General features: G+C 35.7%; 1 protein-coding gene across 1 annotated transcript in view; it reads left to right on the top strand.

Moving 5' to 3' along the window:
- Window positions 1-23,257, top strand: part of LOC121389015 — a 210,918-nt gene that overhangs the window by 73,696 nt on the left and 113,965 nt on the right. The window contains exon 4 of the mRNA XM_041520607.1: window positions 21,821-21,882. Within this exon, the coding sequence (XP_041376541.1) occupies window positions 21,821-21,882 (62 nt within the window). The remainder of the gene's footprint in view (window positions 1-21,820; window positions 21,883-23,257) is intronic.

Genomic DNA, 23,257 nt, shown 5'->3' with positions numbered 1-23,257 from the left:
TGTGTTATCATGTCTTCTCCCTCGGCTGTATTAGTGTGTCTTCTCCCTCCACAAAGGCAACACAAACCCCATCATAAGGTCATACATGGAATGCAACATTGATGCTGCAACTGGGAAACAATACACACCGTTCACCTCGGTGTGACGGAGTTATCGACTGGTTTATCCTGTCTTCTCCCTCGTCCTCCTCCTGCCCACCAGGATCTCAGCTAGCGAGTGTCACACACGCTGACTTTCTGACCCGAGAACAATTAATTTTTACAATGGCTGACTTTTAAATATTTCCACTACATTGCACCAGTCGATAGTGTGCAGGATTCGTGAGTGGTTCTCTGCTCCGAACAAAGATTATTTGGGATGGGCAAACTCGGCAGGGAGTCTGCTACAATGTCATTAACATTCAGCGTAATTTATTAGAAACAAAATCAAATTTGTTTTAGGATAATTCATAATCAGATCTTATGATTGTGTTTTCTAGAGGACTCATTATGCATCTGCATCAACCTCAACTGAAAGATTTTTCTGGTTAAATACAGTCAGTGCTGTAATAATAGGAATCTTGTCTAAAAAAAAAGAAAAAGATCAGGATACATATTTAAAGGGTGGGATGTAGCTCTGGTAGATCAAAGAGATGTGATGGGTCATAGGGTTGATTTATACACTTGATAAGACTTTTTTTTTTTTTTTTTAATTTACCCCAATCCCTACCAGATGGTAGAATGCATGCATGCATAAAGTGCTTGAGTAATAGGATCAAACCCACTTCCCACATCATATGGTGTTTTTTTCCCCCTAACTACTGCCCCACAGCTGGTTTATCAAAGATCATGGTATGTACTTTTCTGCCAATGGAAACGTGTATATAAAAGATCCCTTGCTGCTTAGTTATTAAGAATAACCTTTGTGAAAAGAGTAGTCGATTTTCTCACTATTTTGTCTTATTTGTCTTATATATATATATAGACTCAGTATCTACTAGTACCAGATTTAAAAAGCTGATAATGCTAGGCCTAGGCTTATCTTTGTTGTTGATCTTTGTTTGCATATCATTTTAATCTGTAACTTAATTTAAGTGTTTTCATGTATATCTAAGTAAGGTTCAAGCACATTGTCCTGGACACACACACACACACACACACACACATACATACACACACACACACTATACACAAACGTGCTTGCATGTACACATGCACACACGCACATACTCACGCACATGCATACACACACAAACAGACAGACAGACAGACAAACACACACACAAATACACACACACACACACACACAGACACAGACAGGACATTGGGTTAATGGTCAGTTGTTAGTGGTCAGTGAGAGGGAGAAATCAGTGTAGTGGCCTTACACCTACCCATTGAGCTGTAATACTTACTCTGGGTGCAAGTTGGTATTGGGATTTGAACTCAGTACCTATACCAGCCTCAAATCTAATGGCTTAACCACTTCACCGCTAATGCTGTTTTTGTGGATTCTTTGCGAGGTCTGTATGTGGAGGTCGGACTGTAGTCAATTTAATTACTGTCATAATGTATCTATTGTTCAACACTGTGACCCAGTGTCCAAGGCCGGTTATCAGTGCAGTTGTTTGCAGTGGCAACAAATTATGGTATTCTTGGGACAATCCAATCAAGGTCCCTGGTTAATACAGTTTTTTCTTTGATGGTTATACAGCAACTAGCAGTGCACTGGGAGTAACGCAGGGCTTTACAAATAGGATGCATTAATGTTACAGGATAATTGAATTAAAACAATAAGGCCCACAAAATCATAGGCAGAACTGAGCATGTATAATAATGTTGAAAAAAAGAAGTTTGTTTTGTTTAATGACACCACTGGAGCACATCGATTAATTAATCATCGGCTAATGGATGTCAAACATTTGGTAATTCTGACTCATAGTCATCAGAGGAAACCCGCTACATTTTTTCTAATGCAGCAAGGGATCTTTTATATGCACTTTCCCACAGACAGGAAAATACATACCACGGCCTTTGTCCAGTTGTGGTGCACTGGTTGGAACGAGAAAACCCCGAATCAGCTGAATGGATCCACCAAGGTAATAATGTTGAAGACAGGATGGGAATGTTTACCAGCCTTGGTGGTGTCAAGAGTTATCCCATCAGACTACACGCTGGTAGGTACAGCTTTCGCAGCCAAGTACCTGCTCCCACCCAGAGCGAGTTTTACCGACTCAGTGGGTAGTTGTAAGATCACTACACCCTCTTCTCTCTCACTAATAGCTAACACCTAACCCACTGTCCTGACAGATAGCCCAGATAGCTGAGGTGTATGAGAGGGCATGCTTGAACATTAATTGGATATAACCACGAAAATAAGCTGAAATGAAATGGGAATGTTTGTTTACATGGCGCTACATGGAAACACTGATACGTTTTAGTATTTTGACCACTTTCAACATTTTCATGAGCACACAAACTGTACTGATAGAGCTAATGCCAGCATATGCTTTTTGATGCCCCCTACCCCCACCCTATAAAAAAAGATATTGATAAAAATATGTTTGCCAAAATCAGCATTTTTCAATATATATGCTTTAATGAGATGGTAGAGGGTTTCAAAAAGTGTTTGAGTAGATCAGTCGGTAACCCATTGGGCTATTTCTCATTCCAGCCAAAGGCCATGGTATGTGTTATCCTGTCTATGGGATGCTGCATATAAAAGATCCCTTGCTACTAATGAAAAAAATTAAGTGGGTTTTCTTTCTAAGACTAGACGTCAAAATGGCCAAATGTTTGACATCCAATAGCCAATGTTTAATAAATGAATGTGCTCTAGTGGTGTCGTTAAACAAAACAAACTTCTTCTATTCATGTTAAAAGGCCACCAAAAGGAATTGCACACACACACACACACACACACACACACACACACACACACACACACACAAAACCACATCTTTGTGTAACAGATGTAAAACATCGAGGGGGGAATTATCCAGATATCTTTTACAAGCGGTTACCGCTTCCTGCAGGCAGCTGTTCCCAGACAGAGTTTATTTTCTCTGTTCACTCAAAAGCTACTTTCTGCTGAAGCCATTTCCATTGTTTGCTTAAGAAATGGTCATTGTTGGACCCCAGCAAAGTGACCTCACCTGTGGTCTGATCTGTATCATATTAGGAGAGAAAACACAAAACAGGCATGATCCCCGGCTAGCCACAAGTAAGGGTGGATATAAGGGGAGTAAGAGGTCTGGTTCTCCTCACACACACTGAGACTGGATCCGGGGTTGGCGTGCCTGAACCTTCATTGGATATGGGCACGTTAATAGAGTTCCCAATCCCAATCACACACACACACACACACACACAGACACACAGACAGACACACACACACACACACACACAGACACAGACACACACACAGACACACACACACAAGATGACTCTAGTCCTTCCCATCCTCTGGGAACATTGTTTTTTTGTAAATAATTTCAGTTTAATTGACCGTAAGCAGAAAAGTGTTTTGGAAATAACAGAAAACCCACTATTTTTGTGTGCAATTTAGAAAAAAAATCAGCTCAGAAATAAAATAAGTTGTAGTACATACCACAGTAAGAAAATGATGTTCCTTGATGGGAATAACTATATAGTTCCTTTTTTTTATCACACATTTTGAAATTACAAAATATTTTACTTATTAACACAAATATGCATCATCCCCATCGTAGATCACAGTGGTGTAGACCATGTATATATGTCACAACTACTCACCACTCAACTCCTAGGCCTACATGTAGTTCATTTTCTTTGTAGCACAGAGGGTCAAATTTACAGAATCTGTTTTTGACAAACACACATGTGTGTACCGTATATCTTTGCCTGTAAGTCGATCTCAGCTATAAGTCGAGTCCCTAATTTCAAGCCCTAAAAACTTATTTTTTTATTGACCCGTTTAAAAGTCGACCCATGAAAAACAACGTATAAATATTGAAGTATAATGTACAATATCTGAACAAAAGAAAATTATTTTACAAACTTCGTTTTTCATGTTGTCACGTTGTGTACATCGTAATATTCCAAACTTACATAGCATCAAAATGAAATATTCCCTTAGTAGAGAGTGAAAGCTGTTTGACTGTTACTGTATGGCACTGTACAGCATGGTTTTGTGCAAAGACAACAACTTTATTTATAAACACTGACAACAGATCACTACGATAAAACTGAAAGTACATGTATCATCAGTTAATCACATGTTTTGCCGCCATATTAATACATGTAAGGAGGATAACTCTGGAAAATACACTGGTTTTTGTACCAAATGATATGTGTCCCTATTGCTCTAGTGAATTGCAGAGATCAGTCTATTTTAAGGGAAAGCTCAGTAATATTCATGAAGTTAATCAACGACAAAACATTGTTTGAACAACCATTAATGCCAGTGACCAGATTTCAAAATAAACCCAAGCAACAGGTAGTTAGTATTGTTTACATTTTTGCTATTAGTGACGACTGTTATTTTAACTAAGTGGACTGTTGTCTTGGCATGTGAGTGAGATCGCACCCTTTTCAAATAACCAAAACTGTTAAAATGCCCCCCAAAAAAGGTTATAAAAAAATAAATGTGTCAAATTAACATATTTGAGTATAATACAGGGCATACTTCAACAATAAAACTTGTAAAATAATCCCCAAAACGGTAAAGTCGACCCCCCCAAGTTATAAAATAATTTTTGGGTGAAAAAAATTCGACTTATAGGCGAAGATATACGGTAACTATATGCATTTAAAAAACTGTGACATTTAAAAAAACAAAAACAAGCTTCATAAATTCATCTAAGAAATTTTATAATATCTTGCACATAAACAATATAAATTGTCAGGGTAAAATAAACTTCCACTGGACTGGCAAATTTCAGGGTTTCAAAAGGTCCCTGTTTAGAATGGTCATCTCCTCCTATCAGAAATCATAGATCTGCCCTTGTATTTTGCTTGTGCTGAGTGTTGTTAATACAGTGACCACAAATGGGTGGTGGGAGATTTACATTTTGTTTGTGGCTTTGATCAGAACATGAATTTGATTTTGGTTGCTTTATTCGAATGGAAAACTGAAAACATATGTCCATGACTACATATAGCCAGTTATAACTTTGGCTCTATGGTATTAATATGACCACAGATGACCCTTCATCCAAATACTAGCATTTTTTCTTTGTAGTGTTTCCAATCTGAATGTGGGTGTAATTTTGATTAAATTGTATGACAGCAAAATAGAAAACAGGTAAGGGCTTCATATACATGCAGGCCATAGGATTTAAAATTTCATGGGAAACACTTTTTCGGTTCCGTGCTTTGTGATCATGGCCGGGAACTCATCAGAACCTGTTTTTAGGTTCTGTTGAATAGTCGAAATTGATATAATAATCATGGGAAACGAAATTTTGGTTCCGTGATTATACCGACACGGTACCAGAAACAATTGTTTCCGTCAAATCTGAAGGCCTGACATGGCTTAATAATATCGTTAATAATCTTACACAAATGGATGATAAAGCCAAAGATTTGGAGTCTGTTTGTAACTTTTCAAAGTACAGTTTGCTTTGTTTAATAACACCATTAGATCACATTGATTTATTACTTATTAATCATCGGCTATTGCATGTCAAACCTTTTGGTAATTTTTATGTATAGTATTAGAGAGGAAACCCGCTACATTTTTCCATTAGCAGCAAGGGATCTTTTTTATGGACCATCCCACAAACATGATAGCACATACCATGGCATTTGATATATCAATCGTGGTGCACATGCTTTAACGAGAAATAGTCCAATGGGCCCACTGATGGGTATCGATCTTAGATTGACAGCGTATCAATCAGGGCTCAATGCAGAAGTTTTATTTACTGGGCAGGATGTAGCCCAGTGGTAAAAGCGCTCACTTGATGTGCGGTCAGTTTGGGATTGATCCCCATCGGTGGGCCCATTGGGCTATTTCTCGTTCCAGCCAGTGCACCACGACTGGTATATCAAAAGCCGTAGTATATACTATCCTGTCTGTGGGATGGTGCACATAAAAGATTCCTTACTACTAATGGAAAAATGTAGCAGGTTTCCTCTTTAATACTATATGAAAATTACCAAATGTATGACATCCAATAGCTGATGATTACTAAATCAATGTGCTCTAGTGGTGTCATTAAACAAAACAAATTAAAAAAAAGAGGAGTTTTATTTCACTTGCTGTTGGCTGGTAAATGACATATATTCACTAGCCAAATCTCTTCGTCCACTCGCCAGTTTTAACTAATATATAATTTTATAAAATAAATGTATAGCAATGCCCCGAGTTTTTGACCACTTAAGAAAGAAAGAAATAGATCCAAGTTTTGTTTATGCATTATACCCAGGTTAGAGCATGATTAGAGTTCAGTAATAAACTTAATGCAATAACTGACCAGACGACCCTCTTTTTAATTCACCAAGATAAAACACAACTCTGAAGTTATGAACATTTACTTAACTGTTTATTGTCTGCTATATAGCGTTTTTGGAAGAAAGATTGATTACCCTACTGCGAAGGAGAAAATCTATGTACTGTTCAGTTAAATGGAGTATGGAAATACACTGGTTGGATCAAATTTGTTGCTTTAGTAATAACTGATGATTTCATAGGGAAGTTCAACTTGTTTATGCTTACTAGACCCAATATTTGGTACTCACCAGTTGGCTACTACTTTTTAACAAATAGTCACCTGTGAACAAACGTTACTCGCAAATGCATGTGTTTTACTCGTGCATACTTTACCACCGTGCTATGACCCGCCTTTTCAGATGCAGGCCTCTGAAAATTGAGAAAATTAAAAAAATTTCTGTGTATAGCTCAAGCAAGGCTAATTTTGTTTAACCCACTATTACCAGTAGTTGCATATTAAATTTAAAACATCATTTATGTGGTACATGTTCATGATGGGTTACACAAAAAAAAAAAAAAGTTACCTAAAACAACATTTCGTAACTCATAACCCATAAATAGTTGATGCAAATTTTTATGACTTTGGTTGCATTTTAGAAATGAAAATTGACACACATATATTGGATGAATATAAATATCTAGCTCAGTCAGTAGAGCTGTCGCCTGATCTCTAATTGGGTTTTATCCATCTTATTCAAGCCTTGGTATGTGCTGTCCTGTCTGTTGGAAAGAACATAAAAGATCCCTTACTGCCAATGGAAAATGTAGCGGGTTTCCTCTGAGACTAAGTAAAAAATAACAAAATGTTTGATATCCAATAGTCAATGATTAATAAATCAATGTGCTCTAGTGATGTTGTTAAACAATATATCTCTATGTATACATGTATGTAACCCTGGCTTCGTATTGTTAGTCATTTGACTCAGATGGTCCTTTATGCAGGCAGGGTTATTTTGGTTACATTTTAGAAATGGAAACAATGCTACTTAATTATAGTTAATGCTACCTGGTTTGTGTGTGTGTGTGTGTGTGTGTGTGTGTGTTGTTTTCCACACTAGTATACTTTAACAGACTGTGGTCAGATTACAACATGTGATTAGCATCAAGGCATCAACAACAGAAAGGAGCAGTGATTATAATGTTTGATGCATTTGATGAAAGGTCAAGACCAAACATGGAACATGCTCACAATTTAAAGCAGCTCACATACGGAACAACTTCAGATATTAAGAAAAAATGCAGACATTTGGAACAACAGCAGATATTAAGAACAATTGTCGACATTAGGAAAACATGTAGATATTAGAACAATTGCTGACATTAGGAACACCTGTAGATATTAAGAACAATTGTCAACATTAGGAACAACAGCAGATATTAAGAACATTTGTCGACATTAGGAACACCTGTAGATATTAAGAACAGTTGTCGACATTAGGAACACCTATAGATATTAAGAACAATTGTTGACATTAGGAACACTTGTAGACATTAAGAACAACTACAGACATTAGGAACACCTGTAGATATTAAGAACAGTTGCAGACATTAGAAACACGTGTAGCTATTAATAACAGTTGCAGACATTAGGAACACCTGTAGATGTTAAGAACCATTGCAGACATTAGCATATTAAGAACAGTAGCAGACATTAGGAACAGTTGAAGTTTGTTTTGTTTAATTACACCACTAGAGTACAATAGGAACAGTTGGAGATATTAAGAACAACAATGGCAGACATTAAGAAAACTGCAGATATATTAAGAACAATTGTAGACATTAAAAACAGCTAAGATATTAAAAACAATTATAGACATTGAGAACAGCTAAGATATTAAGAATAATTGTAGACATTAAGAACAGCTAAGATATTAACTGTGGTAGCTTTGTTTCAGAAGATTGCTGTAGATGGTTTTCTCTCTTACTATACATGTATCTAGATCAATTGTTGATATACTAATAACCATATATTAGAAACCAAATAGTTGTAGTTTACAATGTACTGAGGTGTTCAGTAATGGCAATAAATATTTCTTTATTTCCAATAGTTATATTGGAACATCTGCTAGATTGAGAAAAAAGATATTAAAAATGTTCCTGTTTGTTGTGATTCTGAATTGAAAATTAGTACTGCTGCCAATACATTTCCTTTGTGTTTTACTTGAAAGATAGAGGTAAATGGTTTCAAAACTGTAAAGAAAAACCAATTTCAAATTGAATTTATGACTTTCAGGTTTAATTTAATCTCCAGCTAAGGTTAAACAATTTCCACACACCAGCTCGCTTCATGGCTTACTGACATATCCACTTTTGTTGGCATGACCGTGATATTTTTCCTGTTTACGTAAAGTAAAATTAATATAGCGATATTGGCTCTAAATGTAAGAATCTGTTCTGACCTGTCTTGTCTGTGCTCTGATGTAATGGCTCCAGTAATCTGCCATGATTGACTCAGGTCATAGGAGGCGAGCACAAAATGGATGAATCTGCATTCGTGACACCGAGTTGAATCAAAGCCAATCTATTGCCACAAAGAAGCAATAAGTGCATATTGATGCAGAAGCAAATTGGACGATAGTGTAAGCAATGAGATTGTGCACAGTATTATTAACTTGGACTTTTTCAAATATATTGCCATAGTTGCCTAACCTCCTTCAATTTTAGAGCTGAAGTATATTGTGTACAGGGGGCGGGGGGTATTTTTTATTTTTTTAAAATATTTATAACTAGAGTTACCTAACTTTGTTCAATGTTGTATTTAATACTGAAGCATGTTCAGAAGCACGAGCGATGGTGGTTGTTCGCTAGACTGGTTTTTATGCCTAGTGTTAGATGAATGAGGTATAAAAGAAGATGATAGTACCAGTCGAATTATTTCCAAGCACTTGGCCTGCTGAACATGCTAATGAAGTATACTAATGGTTTCTTAGCATTATTATGGGGCCGGGACGTAGCTCAGTGGTAAAGCACTCGCTCGATGCACGGTCAGTCTGGGATCGATCCCCGTCAGTGGGCCCATTGTGCTATTTCTCGTTCCAGCCAGTGCACCACGACTGGTATATAAAAGGCTATGGTATGTACTACCCTGTCTTTGGGATGGTGCATATAAAAGATCCCTTGCTGCTAATCGAAAAGAGTAGCCCATGAAGTAGTGACAATATCACTCCTCAGATATGGATCGATCCCCATCAGTGAGCCCATTGAGTTATTCTCGCTCTAGCCAGTGCACCACGACTGGTATATCAAAGGCCGTGGTATGTGATGTCCTGTCTATGGGGTGGTGCATATGAAAGATCCCTTGCTGCTAATCGAAAAGAGTAGCCCATGAAGTAGTGAAATATCTGTATGGTCCTTAACCATATGTCTGATGTCATATAACCGTAAATAAAATGTGTTGAGTGCGTTGTTACATAAAACATTTCCTTCCTTCCTTCGTAGTATTATTATGTGACATTTAACAAAATATGTTGCCAGTTATCTACATACATTGATTGCAGTGAAAATGTAAGATATTTTATGATAAAATGAATTACATACATGAGAGGTGTGATTTAGCTCAGTCGGTTGAATGCTTGCTTTAGGTGCTTGTGTTGCAGGATCGAACCACCTCGGTGGATCCATTCAGCCGATTGGTTTTTTCTCTCATTCTAACCAGTACACCACAACTGGCTGTGGTATGTGTTTTTCTGTCTGTAGGAAAGTGCATATAAAAGATCCCATGCTGCATTAGGAAAAGTGTAGCAGGTTTCCTCTGATGACTACGAGTCAGAATTACCAAATGTTTGACATCCAATAGCCGATGATTATTTAATCGATGTGCTCCAATGGTGTCGTTAAACAAAACAAAACAAAGTTTTACATGCATGGCTGGGAAGTAGGTAGGTGTTATTAAACTTAATTAGTACTTGGTGGGTGACTAAAATATTTCTCATTGGGAATACATGTAGTTGTAGACATGTAAGTTGAGGGTTTGAAGTTTGTTTTCTTTTTGTTTTACACAAATCTATTAAAAAAAACATTAAAAAAGAACTCCTAAAAATTAAAACAACAAAACACACCAACCACTGTACTACCAGTCTACATCTTCAACTTAAAGGGACTGTCCTGAGTGTGCAGCCATTGTAAGATGTTTGCGATAACAGAGCCTTGTTGGCGACTACTATTTCATACTAAATACATTTTCGTGTTCAAAATACCAGTGTCTGTATATCGAATGTGTTTGCGGTCATATACTAATGTTTGTGGCATTCAGTTTTTACTTTAATTTGTGATATATATTTTTTCGTACCTACGAAATTATTGGAAGGTAAAATCCGGTTTGGGCTACTACAAGCATTAGGACAACAACAAACACCTTGTAAATACAAACACTGATATTTTAAATAAAAAAATGTATTTAATTTGTATGTTATGTCATCGAAAAGGCTCTATTGGTCGGAAACATTTTACAATGGTTGTAAACTCAGGACTGTCCCTATTATCTATACATCAAGTTCCCTTTTAACCCATCGGTTTAACAGCAATATATAATCATCAGTTGGCGGATCTGAGGACTGACAGCTCTAGACATGTTACAGAGATACAAATGGACTAGCTACATGCACTTCTGCTAAATTATTCCCCGCAGTTTGCCATTGGAATGTGTGGCAGAATCGTTGGGATGTGTGGCGGAATCGCTCTGCATTGGCAATAACTGCCCATTTTGTATGCCAATTGTTTTCTATTAGTTGTAGGTCAGTAGACAGGCTAATGATTTTAGTACCATGGTCTGGTAGATACATGTAATTTAAGCCACTGGTGGCACAGCTCTGAATAATTTATGTACAACAAATCATACAAGTTGGGGGATGTGTCATCATGGTCGTGGTCGTGGTCATGCAAACTGATTGTTTGATGTGTTGAACGGTTTAGGTGGAAGTGAAGACAAAGAATATTGTGTTGAAAGATACGGTCAACACACACATGTTGGAAGTGGAGTGTAGCTCAGTGGTGTAGTTAAAGTCTGTTTTGATTAACAGCGCCACTGAAACACATTGATTTATTAATTATTGGCTTTATATTGAATGTCAAATATTTAATAATTCTGATATGTAAGGTGCAGAGGAAAACAGCTACAGTTATCCATTAGCATAGAACAAGGGATTTTTTTTGTATCAAGTTTCCCCACAGATAGGACAGCACATATCATGACCTTTGTGGTGGACTGGCTGAAACAAGAAGTAGCCCAATAAGCCCACCGATGGGTTTTATATGAAAGTGCATGAAGACAAAGAATATTGTGTTGAAAGATACGGTACACACATTGGGATGTATCTCAGTGGTGTAGTTAAAGTCTGTTTTGATTAACAAAACCTAAATCCTGTCAAAACTTGCCAAGTTTCATGGTTCCAAATTTTCCAAATTCTAAAACACAACCCTCTGAATACCGGATCCTGTCTAAATATGATAAATATTAGGTCACCAGCATGATCTGGTTTTCGACTACTGCACGGTCAGTTTCGGATCGATCCCCATTGGGCTATTTCTCGTTCCAGCCAATGCACCACGACTGGTATATCAAATGCTGTGGTATGTGCTATCCTTCCTGTGAGATGGTGCATATAAAAGATCCCTTGCTACTAATAAAAAAAAAATGAAGCGGGTTTCCTCTATATGTAAAAAATTACCAAATATTTAACATCCAATAGCTGATGTGCCCTTGTGGTGTCTTTTTTCTTTTCGATCTGGTTTAGACAATTCAGGGCTAGCTAATTTCAAAAACCTGATTATTTTGTAATAAATTAACAAGAATTACATGAATTTTATTTGCCAAATGAAAATAAAATTCGGCCATTGTTTTGAAAATTCGCAATTGGTGAACTTGGCGAGTGCCAAAGGTAGCCCTGGACATGTTTCACTGTATATACATTTTATTGTTTAGAACATCCATGTCTGCATATTCAGTGAGGTTTTTTTATCATCCTCAATGTAGCTGCAACGTCTTATAATTTCCTAATTAATATATTAGTACATACATACAAAATTATTGAAAGGAAAAGTCAACTGACTGTTTGCCCGTGAGAATTACACACCAGTACATGTTTGTCTGCGGGACGCGGTGCCTGACGTCAAAACCATTTCACAATTGCCACGCTTCCTGTACAGTTCACACTTCATTAAACCTGTCTTAACAAAGCAGACTGGCTGACTCCAAACAGATTTGATGACATTAACTCATTCTCAGTTAGCCGTGGCCTTAACTTGTCTAAATTGGACCACCTAAAAATCTAATCTTATCTAGATTTAAAAAAAAAACACAAAAAAAAAAACCATTAATAAATTTTGCAGATCTATAGATATTCATATGTAGTTCAGTAGGTCAGAGGAGCCAAAATCAACATCATTAGTGCCTGGTTAGGCCATTAGAGTAAAGCCCATGTCATAAGTCATGGGATGAATTGTACTAGGTGAACTTGTTGGGACAAGTATTGGGAATCAGTCAGAATGCCATCTTCGATCATTGGTTACAGTTGGTTGGCACCAATCAATCCCATTTCGATTATATACAGTTAAAATATATATAGATTTACCGGTAGGTAAGATTTTAATTATTAAGACTATATGTATCTACAATGGCATTCACCAGGGTAGATCCTAAAAATGTTGGTAATTTAACGTTCAGTGCTTATTCTAATGTCTGTGTTTTTTAACATTCACCTGTAGACCAGGGAACATTTTTTTCAGTATTGCGTCGTGATTCATTACACATGTTTCATAGATTGCTACACAATTTTAAAACATTAAAGAGACATACCCTAGTTTTTAAACACTAACACATATTTTTTGACTATTATAACTAGTTTTGATAACTTAAATCATACTTTACTTACCGGTAGATTTTATTGTTTAGATTACAAATGTCCGTACATTCGAAGTGTTTTTGGTCATCCTGGTGTTTTTAATATCACAAAATTAATTTCTTATATTTTTAAAAACACACTTGCGTCTGAGAGGTAACAGTTATGGAGTTGAATTTTAGTCTATTTTTAGAGGGTATTTCACCATTTCAAAATCGTAGACTCATGTTTCACTCAGTTGTAACTTTTATCCAAATGTGTTACAGGTTTGTAGATTAACTAAACTTAGTGTTAATTTTCATGGGTTTAAACTAGGGTATGTTCCTTTAAACAGTAATTGATAATCAATTTTTCAACTAACTATATATATTGCTAATCAAGATTTTGAAAACAAAATGTTCCCAGTACACAATCCGAGACCCCAACGGATTTCATCTATAAGCTATACGAATGAAATTTTTATGGTGAAGTTTTATGGTGAAAATGTTTTACAACAATTGCATGATTATGGATTTCCTAGTTGATCATTGCATTACTTAAAACTAATACATCTGATCAATTTTCAGTTATAATGGATAATAACAAAACAACTAGTTGAGCTTTTCCACATTCCAAACAAGAGGTGTTTTAATTTTAAAATGTCATGTTATTTGAAAACACTTATATGTATTATGTATTTACCTTTGTTTGATACCCAATAGCTGATGTAGTTTTCATCCTGCGGTGTCATTAAACATGCATTTCTTATTTGAAAATTCATGGTGTTAAAATATAACATGTGGTAAAGAAAACATAGTTTAGAATGTATGCGTTATCAAATATAATAAATTATTTTTTTAAACACTTTGCTTACGGTATTAGTAGATGAAATTTAAATAATATTTTTAAAAATTTTCTTAATTTTGGTTGTCATAGTAGTAAAAATGGTTACAAATATTTAAAGTGCCTACAAATAAATGCTAAAGAACTAGAGATATAATCCTTTTTAATGACTTTTAACATTTTTAACATAATTGTTTCCGCCAATATTAGTATTAAAATTTCTCATTTTGTTTAATTTTATATAAACATTTACTTTTTTTTTGCCATACGTCATCTAGAATGAACCTTATTTTAATGAATATAACAGTGCTGAAGCATCCTACGTGTATGATATGTCCATTCTACATACATGAAGGTGGATTCATCTGCAGGGCTCACCCTGTACATGGCCAAATTAACCAATTGCTAACTTTTATTAAAAATGGCTACAACATTTAATTTTGGGGATAATTTTCAAGGAAATGGTTAACTTTCATGTATGATATCTAAAAATTGACTAAACCAAAAATGTTTCCATTGTGAGCCCTGCATCTGATGATCTGGTAAAAGTAAAATTTCAAGTTCTGCATGAGCACTGATTTTAATCAATGCACCACAGTTTATGTATCAAATATACCAGGTTATAGAAAGGACAATTTTTTTTCCATTGTGAGCCCTGCATCTGATGATCTGGTAAAAGTAAAAATTCAAGTTCTGCACGAGCACTGATTTTAATCAATGCACGACAGTTTATGTATCAAAAATGCCAGGTTATAGAAAGGACAGAATATGCTGGAATTAATTAATTAAAAATAACAATAGCTGATGAAAGAAATCTGATTTGTCTATTTCTGTAGCTAATTTCATCTCTTGTGAATTTGACACCTTTGTCAAAAACAACAACAATACGGTTATTCTGACATAGAGTCTTAGAGAGGAAATCTGCCACATTTTTTCATTAGTAGCAAGGGATCTTTTATATGCACCATCCCACAGACAGGATAGCATGTACCATGACCTTTGATATACCGGTTGTGGTGCACTGGCTAGAATGAGAAATACAGCTCTGGAAGAGCCCTAATAAAATGTGTTGAGTGCATCATTAAATAAGACATTTCCTTCCTATATCAGATGAAGCCTAATTTGGTAAAATCTTGCTAAACTTTCTCATCAAGTGTGTAAATTTGGTCAGTATGATGAAATGACAAAAACATTTCAAATTGATCTAAATGAAATGGAAATTTAAAAGTTAAATTTTGTTTTATTAGAGCAAATGGATGCCAAACATTTGGTGTTTTTGAATCATTGTCTTCATAGGAAACCAGCTACATTTTTTTTTAATTAGCAACAAAAGATTTTTATATGCACTTTACCACAATATACGCAGTCTGGTCACCCTGTTAAAATGAGGGGTGGGATGTAGCCCAGTGGTACAGCCCTTGCTCGATGCAAACTTTTAGAAAAAAAGATGTTAAAATTTGGTTAAAACCTGGTTTTTGAGGATATGTAAGAAATAGAATAATATATTTGTGTCTGTTAGATTATCTCACAACTCGTTGTTTAAAAACATATCAAGCTCGCTTTTGCTTGTTAGATATATCTTAAAACAACTCATGAGATAAATGGTATCTAATGGCCACTCATGTATTATTCTCTATTTAAATTTGCATAACCTGTCATGACCATTTAAATGATGTCCTAAGTATATAATGTGTAAAAACAATATGGGTTATGCAAAAGTACAAAACAATTATTCTCACAGTTTTCAGAAGCCCGCAATATATAGCACCCCCCCAACACTTTGTTTAAACGGTGTATCTTAGGCATCTAATGTAGGGCAACTGTGACACCTAATTAGTCTAGATACAGAATGAGTTAGATTTTCTGATGAAAGATTTTAAATGTAAGAAATAATTATCCAATAAATACCACTCTTAACACTCAGCTGCACTTTTTTCTCGATTCGTTCTTGACATAAAAACTGAGATTGTAGACTGATACTCGAACACACTGTCTAATACACTGCCGATAGGCTCATCATTTAACATGCTCCATCCACTTGATTAGTCAGCTAAGATTTTCAGTCCAATTATTAAAAAGGTCATACACAGACTGAGGCAGAGACTATGGTGGCACAAGGCTCAGCTGTCAGTTAAATTAGCTCGTATATATTTGTGCGGAAACATCTCAATGTAATATCAGTTGCCAGAGTAGAGATATTCTGTCATATTAGTTATTGCCTGAGGCAAAAAACGAGAGACCCGTTTCATGACGCCCCAGTTCATTATTTAGTAACTTTACTACATGCTCATTGTGTAGGTGTCTGATACATTTTGAAGAAGAAGAAGTTTGGTTTGTTTAACGACACTACTAGAGCACATTGATTCATTAATCAGCAGCTATTGGATGTCAAACATTTGGTAATTTTGACATATAGTCATCAGAGGAAACCTGCTATATTTTTTTTTCTAATGCAGCAAGGAATCTTTTATATGCACTTTCCCACAGACAGGATAGCACATACAACCACCAGTGGTGGTGCACTGGCTGGAACGAGAAATAGTCCACTGGGCCCACCAACAGGGATCGATCCCAAACTGACCACACTTAAAGCGAGCACTTTACCACTGGGCTATGTCCCGCCTCCAATATATTTTGAATACAAGAACATCCCCAGCACTGCCACATATATATATATATATATATTCAGCAAATGTCTTTTTTGTGCACTTTTCTATACACCCGGTAGGTGTTTAAGTGAAATACATGTACGTTATCTGCAGAATGAAAGAAAACACTTACTGCTCCCACAGTCTAGTCTATTTTATAAGCAGGAAAGTTTTTACTCTTTTTTTTCTTTTTTTCTCTTTTTACATCCACTTTCCTGCGGAAACCTGTTTTGACAAAATGATAATTCCTTTGTTTCCTGTTGAGTTATAAATAGCTATGTTTTTATTAGCTCATATAACTTTTATGTGCATTTTTCTATAGAAAGTGTCTGGAAAATAAAATGACTAAATCTTCCTTTATCTATCTACCACTACATTTATATTGGCACATTTTTCTACTAGTACATATATATTGGCACATTTTTCTACTAGTACATTTATATATTGGCACATTTTTCTACTAGTACATATATATTGGCACATTTTTCTACTAGTACATATATATTGGCATATTTTTGTACTAGTACATATATATTGGCACATTTTTCTACTAGTACATATATATTTTGGCACACTTTTCTATAGAAGCCTTTTCCTGAAAATCAGATTTAAAAAAAACCTTCTGTTGCCTACAATATGTACATGGGCAGTAGTCAACTTTCTTTTTTATTAACAGCAAATATCTTTTATATGCACTATAGAAGCCTTTGCTGGAAAATCAAATCAAAGTAATCCTCTCTTGCCTATCTATATGAACAAAGGCACCAACATAGTGTATTCTTTTTTTTATTTGCAGCAAATATCTTTTTATTTGCATTCTCCTGTAAAAAGCTGTTGGAAAAATCTGATAAAAACAATCATCTGTTGCCTATGTACATACATGTAGACAGCTACTTAATATATTATATATTTTTTTTCATTAGCACAGTCTTTTTATCAGCACTCTCCAATAGAAATTTGGTGTGGAAAAATTTACACACACACATACACACACATGCACATGCACATGCACACACATGCACACGCACACACACATACACACACACACACACACACACACAGATATATATATATATATATATATATGGGTTTTTTTATATGAACTCCCCTGCAAACAGGACAGCACATACCACAGCCTTCAGTTATCAGTCTTAAGATACTGTGTGGAATGGGAAGAATCAATAAGCCTGTCCTCTAAATGACATCTATCCCACTTACCACACGTCACTCCTAGCAACAGTAGTAAAGCGTTTGCTTGATGTGTGGTCGGTCTAGGATCGATCCCTATTGGTGGACCCATTGGGGTATTTCTCGATCCAGCCACAGCTGGTATAACAAAGGCTGTGCTATGTACTATCCTGTCTGTGGGATGGTGCATATAAAAGATCCCTTTCTGCTAATAAAAAAAAGAGTAGCCCATGAAGTGGCTACAATAGGTTTCCTCTCTCAATATCTGTGTGGTCCTTAACCATATGTCTGATGCCATATAACCGTAAATAAAATGTGATGAGTGTGTCGTTAAGTAAAATATTTCCTTCCTGTCTGGAATGGGAATAATCAGTGAGCCTGTCCTCTGAATGAGATCTATCTCACTTACCACATGTAACTCCCAGCAACATCTTATTACAACATGCACCCTGACTGCAGGTTAACAATAACTCCTTAACAATTCTGCATATGAAAGTAATGCAAAAACAGAGAAAGCTTTGCCATTTTTCTTTTTGTAATCAACATCCACCTTGATGCAGAAATGTTTTGTTTGGGTAACCTGCGATGTTGATAATGCTTGTCGTCTGTGATCTCTCTTTGATGTCCTCCATTACTTGCAGAGCACCCCCACTGCACCATAAGAAATACCTATAGGAGTTGGTCTGCTTTTGATATGTCACAACTTGCAGGTTGTGCTATTGCATATGTATAGGAAAAAGAATGTTTGTTTAATATAGCACCTCGGCACATTTTTAAACTGTAGCAGTTAGGGAGGGATCTAATAAATATCACAAGAAACCCGCTGCTGCCACTAAGTTTACTCCTACCAAAAAATTGTTTTATCAGGGCTGCAGAAAGTATACTGAGAGGCATAAATAACACAATGGCTATATTTTACTGGGTTTTTTTTTTGAAAATGTCATGTCATATATATATATATATATATTAAGCATTCAGACAAATGACATATTGGTAACAACTGTAATAGAAAAAAGAAAAAAATTGTGTTTGAAACTTGTTTTTTTATAGTTTTTTTAACAATAAAACAGCATTCTTTCCAGCATTACTTATGGCATATTGAAGGGAGACACATGTACAACCTTTTTTTTTTAAATATGCAATTCTGTGTTGTTGCAATAAACACTTAAGTTATGTTTTTTGCTTCAAACTTATTTTATTCCATTTCTTTTTCTTGATGTCATTTGTCCACATGCTTAATATATATATATTTGATATGACATTTCTATTAGGAAATATTCTGTGAAATGCTCATTGCATTATTTATGCCTCTCGGTATACTTGGAAGAAAGAAAGGAAATGTTTTATTTAACAACACACTCAACACATTTTAGTTACAGTTATATGGCATCAGACATATGGTTAAGGACCACACAGATATAGAGAGAAGAAACCCGCTGTCACCACTTTATAGGCAACTCTTTTTGATTAGCAGCAAGGGATCTTTTATATGCATCATCCCACAGACAGGATAGTATATACCACAGCCTTTGTTACACCAGTCATGGAGCACTGGTTGGAACGACAAATAGCCCAGTGGGGCCACCGACGGGGATCAATCCTAGATCGACCGTGCATAAAGCGACCGCTTTACCACTGGGCTACGTCCCACTCCCAGTATACTTGGAATTGCATAGTATACTAACAGCATAATCACGTACACGCACGTGTTCCATTTTTTATTCAATGGTGCTTACCAGATGTATTACGGTATGCATACAGAAAGAAAAAAAAATCAGTTGAAAGCAACAATATAAATCCATATGGGCATACTTTACCCAGCCCATATAACAGCATAGTCACATTTACCCTACATTCATGTTCAATTTTTGACTCAGCAGTGCTTACCAGATGTAGTACGGTATGCATACCACCCCCCCCCCTCCCCCCCCAAAAAAAGAGTTGAAAACTACAATAAGAATGTAATTCCCCATTGGCATACTTTATCCAACCCCTATGACAGCATAGTCACATGTTCCATTTTTAACTCAACGGTGCTTACCAGATGTATTATGGTATGCATATACATTTTTTGTTTAAATCTCCGTTGAAAGTAAGAAGAAGAATGTAAATCCCCATTGGCATACTTTACCCGCCCATATTAAAAGCATACATGCATATTGTCTTTTTTACTCAATGGTTCTTACCAGATGCATTACGGTATGCATAAAAAATAAAATCTCAGTTGAAAACAAGAAGAATCTAAATCCCCATTGGCATATTTTACCCAGCACATATAACAGCCTACCCATTTTTAACTCAACAGTAGCTTACCAGATGTATTAAGGTATGCACACAAAAAAAAAAAAAAAAAATCTCTGTTGAAAAGAAGAAGAAGAATGTAAATGCCCATGGGCATACTTTAGCCAGCCCATATCACTGTTTCCCTTATGATCCCCTTGAAAGCAGTTTACATTTCCTATTCAAGTCAACTGGTTATTTTATCCCACAGCAGGGATCCCCCAGCTTTTGTGGAATTATCTTAACATGGAGTTTGCACCTCTGCTGCTTCTGCTTTGATCATGGTCTGTAGACAGGTATAATTGCTCTGAGGTAACCACAGGTAGAGGTGGCACGTTCAGCGACGGCAGTGGTCAAAATCCTTGTAGAATCTTGTTGTGCATGATAAGCCAAAAGTCCTTCCATTGAGGATAATGTGATGATTATGATGTGGTCTTTGTGATAAGGTTATAATGATGGCTGTTGCAGTGGAGTTTGTTACAGTACAGTTGCATTGAAAACATTAAACTCTCCTTCCTCAAAATAAAATGTAATCTCCACACTCCACCTGCCAACAACATACATGTACATGCAATTTTATTTTAAATTGAATGATACAGTGAAACCCCTCTAAACTGGACACCCTTGGGGCCAATACAAATGTCCAGTATTTAGAGGGATCCAGTTTAGAGAGGTTAATTTTTTAAGTTCTGTACTGGTTTTTAAAAAGGGACTTTTCAAAACGTCCGGTTTACAGGGAATTCAGGTTTACAGAGGGTCCGGTCTTGAGAGTTTTTACTGTACATGCATTGTTATTATTATTTTTTTGTTGTTGTTGTTGTACTGAAATAGATAACTTATTTTAATGATAATATGATAGTAATTATAATATGTATTGTCCAAGCATACCGTATTAAATTTCAACAGTTGGCAAAAGATTCCTAATAGATACAAAAGCATTTTTGTTCAAACTCATGATTTAATAGAAGAAAAAAAATTAATTAAAGGAATGATAGCGATGGTAGTCAAAAATAGAAACACACTAAGAATGGTATGATGTTGGCAGTTGCAATAGCTATACATACAGATTTCAGTATTACTGCAGTTTGAGTTACTTTTAGCTTTAAAAAAACAAGGAAGGAAATGTTATATTTAACAACGCACTCAACACGTTTTATTTATGGTTATATGGTGTCAGACATATGGTTAATGACCACACAGATATTGAGAGAGAAAACCTGCTGTTGCCACTTCATGGGCTACTCTTCGATCAGCAGCAAGGGATCTTTTATATGCACCTTACCACAGACAGGATAGTATATACCACAGCCTTTGTTAAACCAGTTGTGGAGCACTGGCTGGAATGAGAAATAGCCCAATAGGTCCATCAATGGAGACTTCAAAGAAACTATGGTATTTACTTGTTCTTGGGTGGATAGAAAAACTTAATAATGTGGTATTTATCAACATTATTATTGTAGGATGTTGGTGGTTGCATCTTCTTCTTTTTTCCAGGTGCCTATCTAACATCAGATATTAATATATTAAACAGTTTATTAATATCATTTTCATGATGGCTATATAGTACTTGAACTTTCTGTTTTGTGTGTTTTTCAGGACGGATAAAGGAGGTCCGACAGGGAGGGGTTTTAAGTTCATAATAACAGCATTTAGCGAAGGTGAGTCATTAAAACTTTCAGGTGGGTTTGTTTGTTTTGTTTTATGTATGCTTGCATACATGGTTGAATGTGAACATGTGCGTGTGTGTGTGTGTGCGTGCATGCATGCATGCAGGAGTGCATGTATGCTTTGTTATTCCTAAAGTCACTGACCCTAATTTTCAAGGTACATATCTTTTCTCATCCACATAAAATGCATTTTGAGCTACTACTGACACCAGATCCTGCATACATAACTAGAGTCAATTCCTTTAATTTTTACTTTTGTTTATTATTTTCAAATGATCCTTTAAGATCAAGAATGGCTGTATATAAGCACACTGAGTTGTTAATACAACCTTGCCCCTCTACTCAGTGGTTCTAACAAATTGCTTCTGTAATACACTATAAGTGCATGTTTTTCTTTCTCTGTTGGACTTGCAGTTTTGACTTTCATGTGCAGTTATTTCTGTATTTAACACATTTTTTAAAGCAGGCATTTTAAGTGCTGCTAAGTGCTTGCAAGTGGTCGCAAGATGTGGCTAGCCAGAGATTTACAAGATGGCTGATGGGTGTATTTTTTTTGCATGTTTTAAATGTGGTAATTTAACATACATGTATTTCTTTATCATCAATATCATTTATTTTCAAATCATAATACATGTGTTGTATACTTAAATCAATTATGACCATAAATATTTTGCAAACATTTTAAATGGAATTCAGAGATGACACTTCATTTAGCAGTAAACAATACACATGAGACAGCAGGCAGCCATTTTGAAGTGCTCATCGCAAGTAATATACCTCAGAAGCCTTGATGGTGGCACTAAAAGCAAGACCAATTCAGCTGTACAAACTGTCAAGTGCCAGGATGGAAAGATTTTCTGTGCAATTTGTTGTCATCGGTGGAATTAAGCAGGGATAAAACGTGGACTATTGTTTAGTCAATTTACGCTGAATAATAATCTGATGATACTTGAAACACTAATCGCCTACAGTATATAATTTGCTTAACCCTGCTGCAAAGGTAACCATGGGGATGGACACCTTGACTACTTTTGTACAAGAGTAACTATTGTTTTTCCATCTTCCTGTTTCCTATTGTTCTGAGACTCAAGTTAGGAAGTTTTGTATTTAGCTTGAACAATAGCAAAAACTTGTTTATTGAAAACAAGTTCGTGTTGCTAAGCATTTCATGTTACTCTTTAGCAGATTAAAAACATTGCAGTTTTTGTCAGTTAGTATTGTTGAAGTCTCCGCAATATAGATATTAATAATATATTTGATAATGAAAAATTCCATGTTTTACAGTCGTGTATAAACAAACTTGGCACTTCTTAATCAGTGGTTATTATTAGTCCATGTGAGATTATGGTAACCAAAATATAAGACT

This window comes from Gigantopelta aegis, chromosome 14 (genome assembly GCF_016097555.1).
Source record: "Gigantopelta aegis isolate Gae_Host chromosome 14, Gae_host_genome, whole genome shotgun sequence".
Taxonomy (NCBI): Eukaryota; Metazoa; Mollusca; class Gastropoda; order Neomphalida; family Peltospiridae; genus Gigantopelta; species Gigantopelta aegis.
The sequence above is the reverse complement of the archived record's forward strand: the minus strand, read 5'-3'. Positions and strand labels throughout refer to the sequence as shown.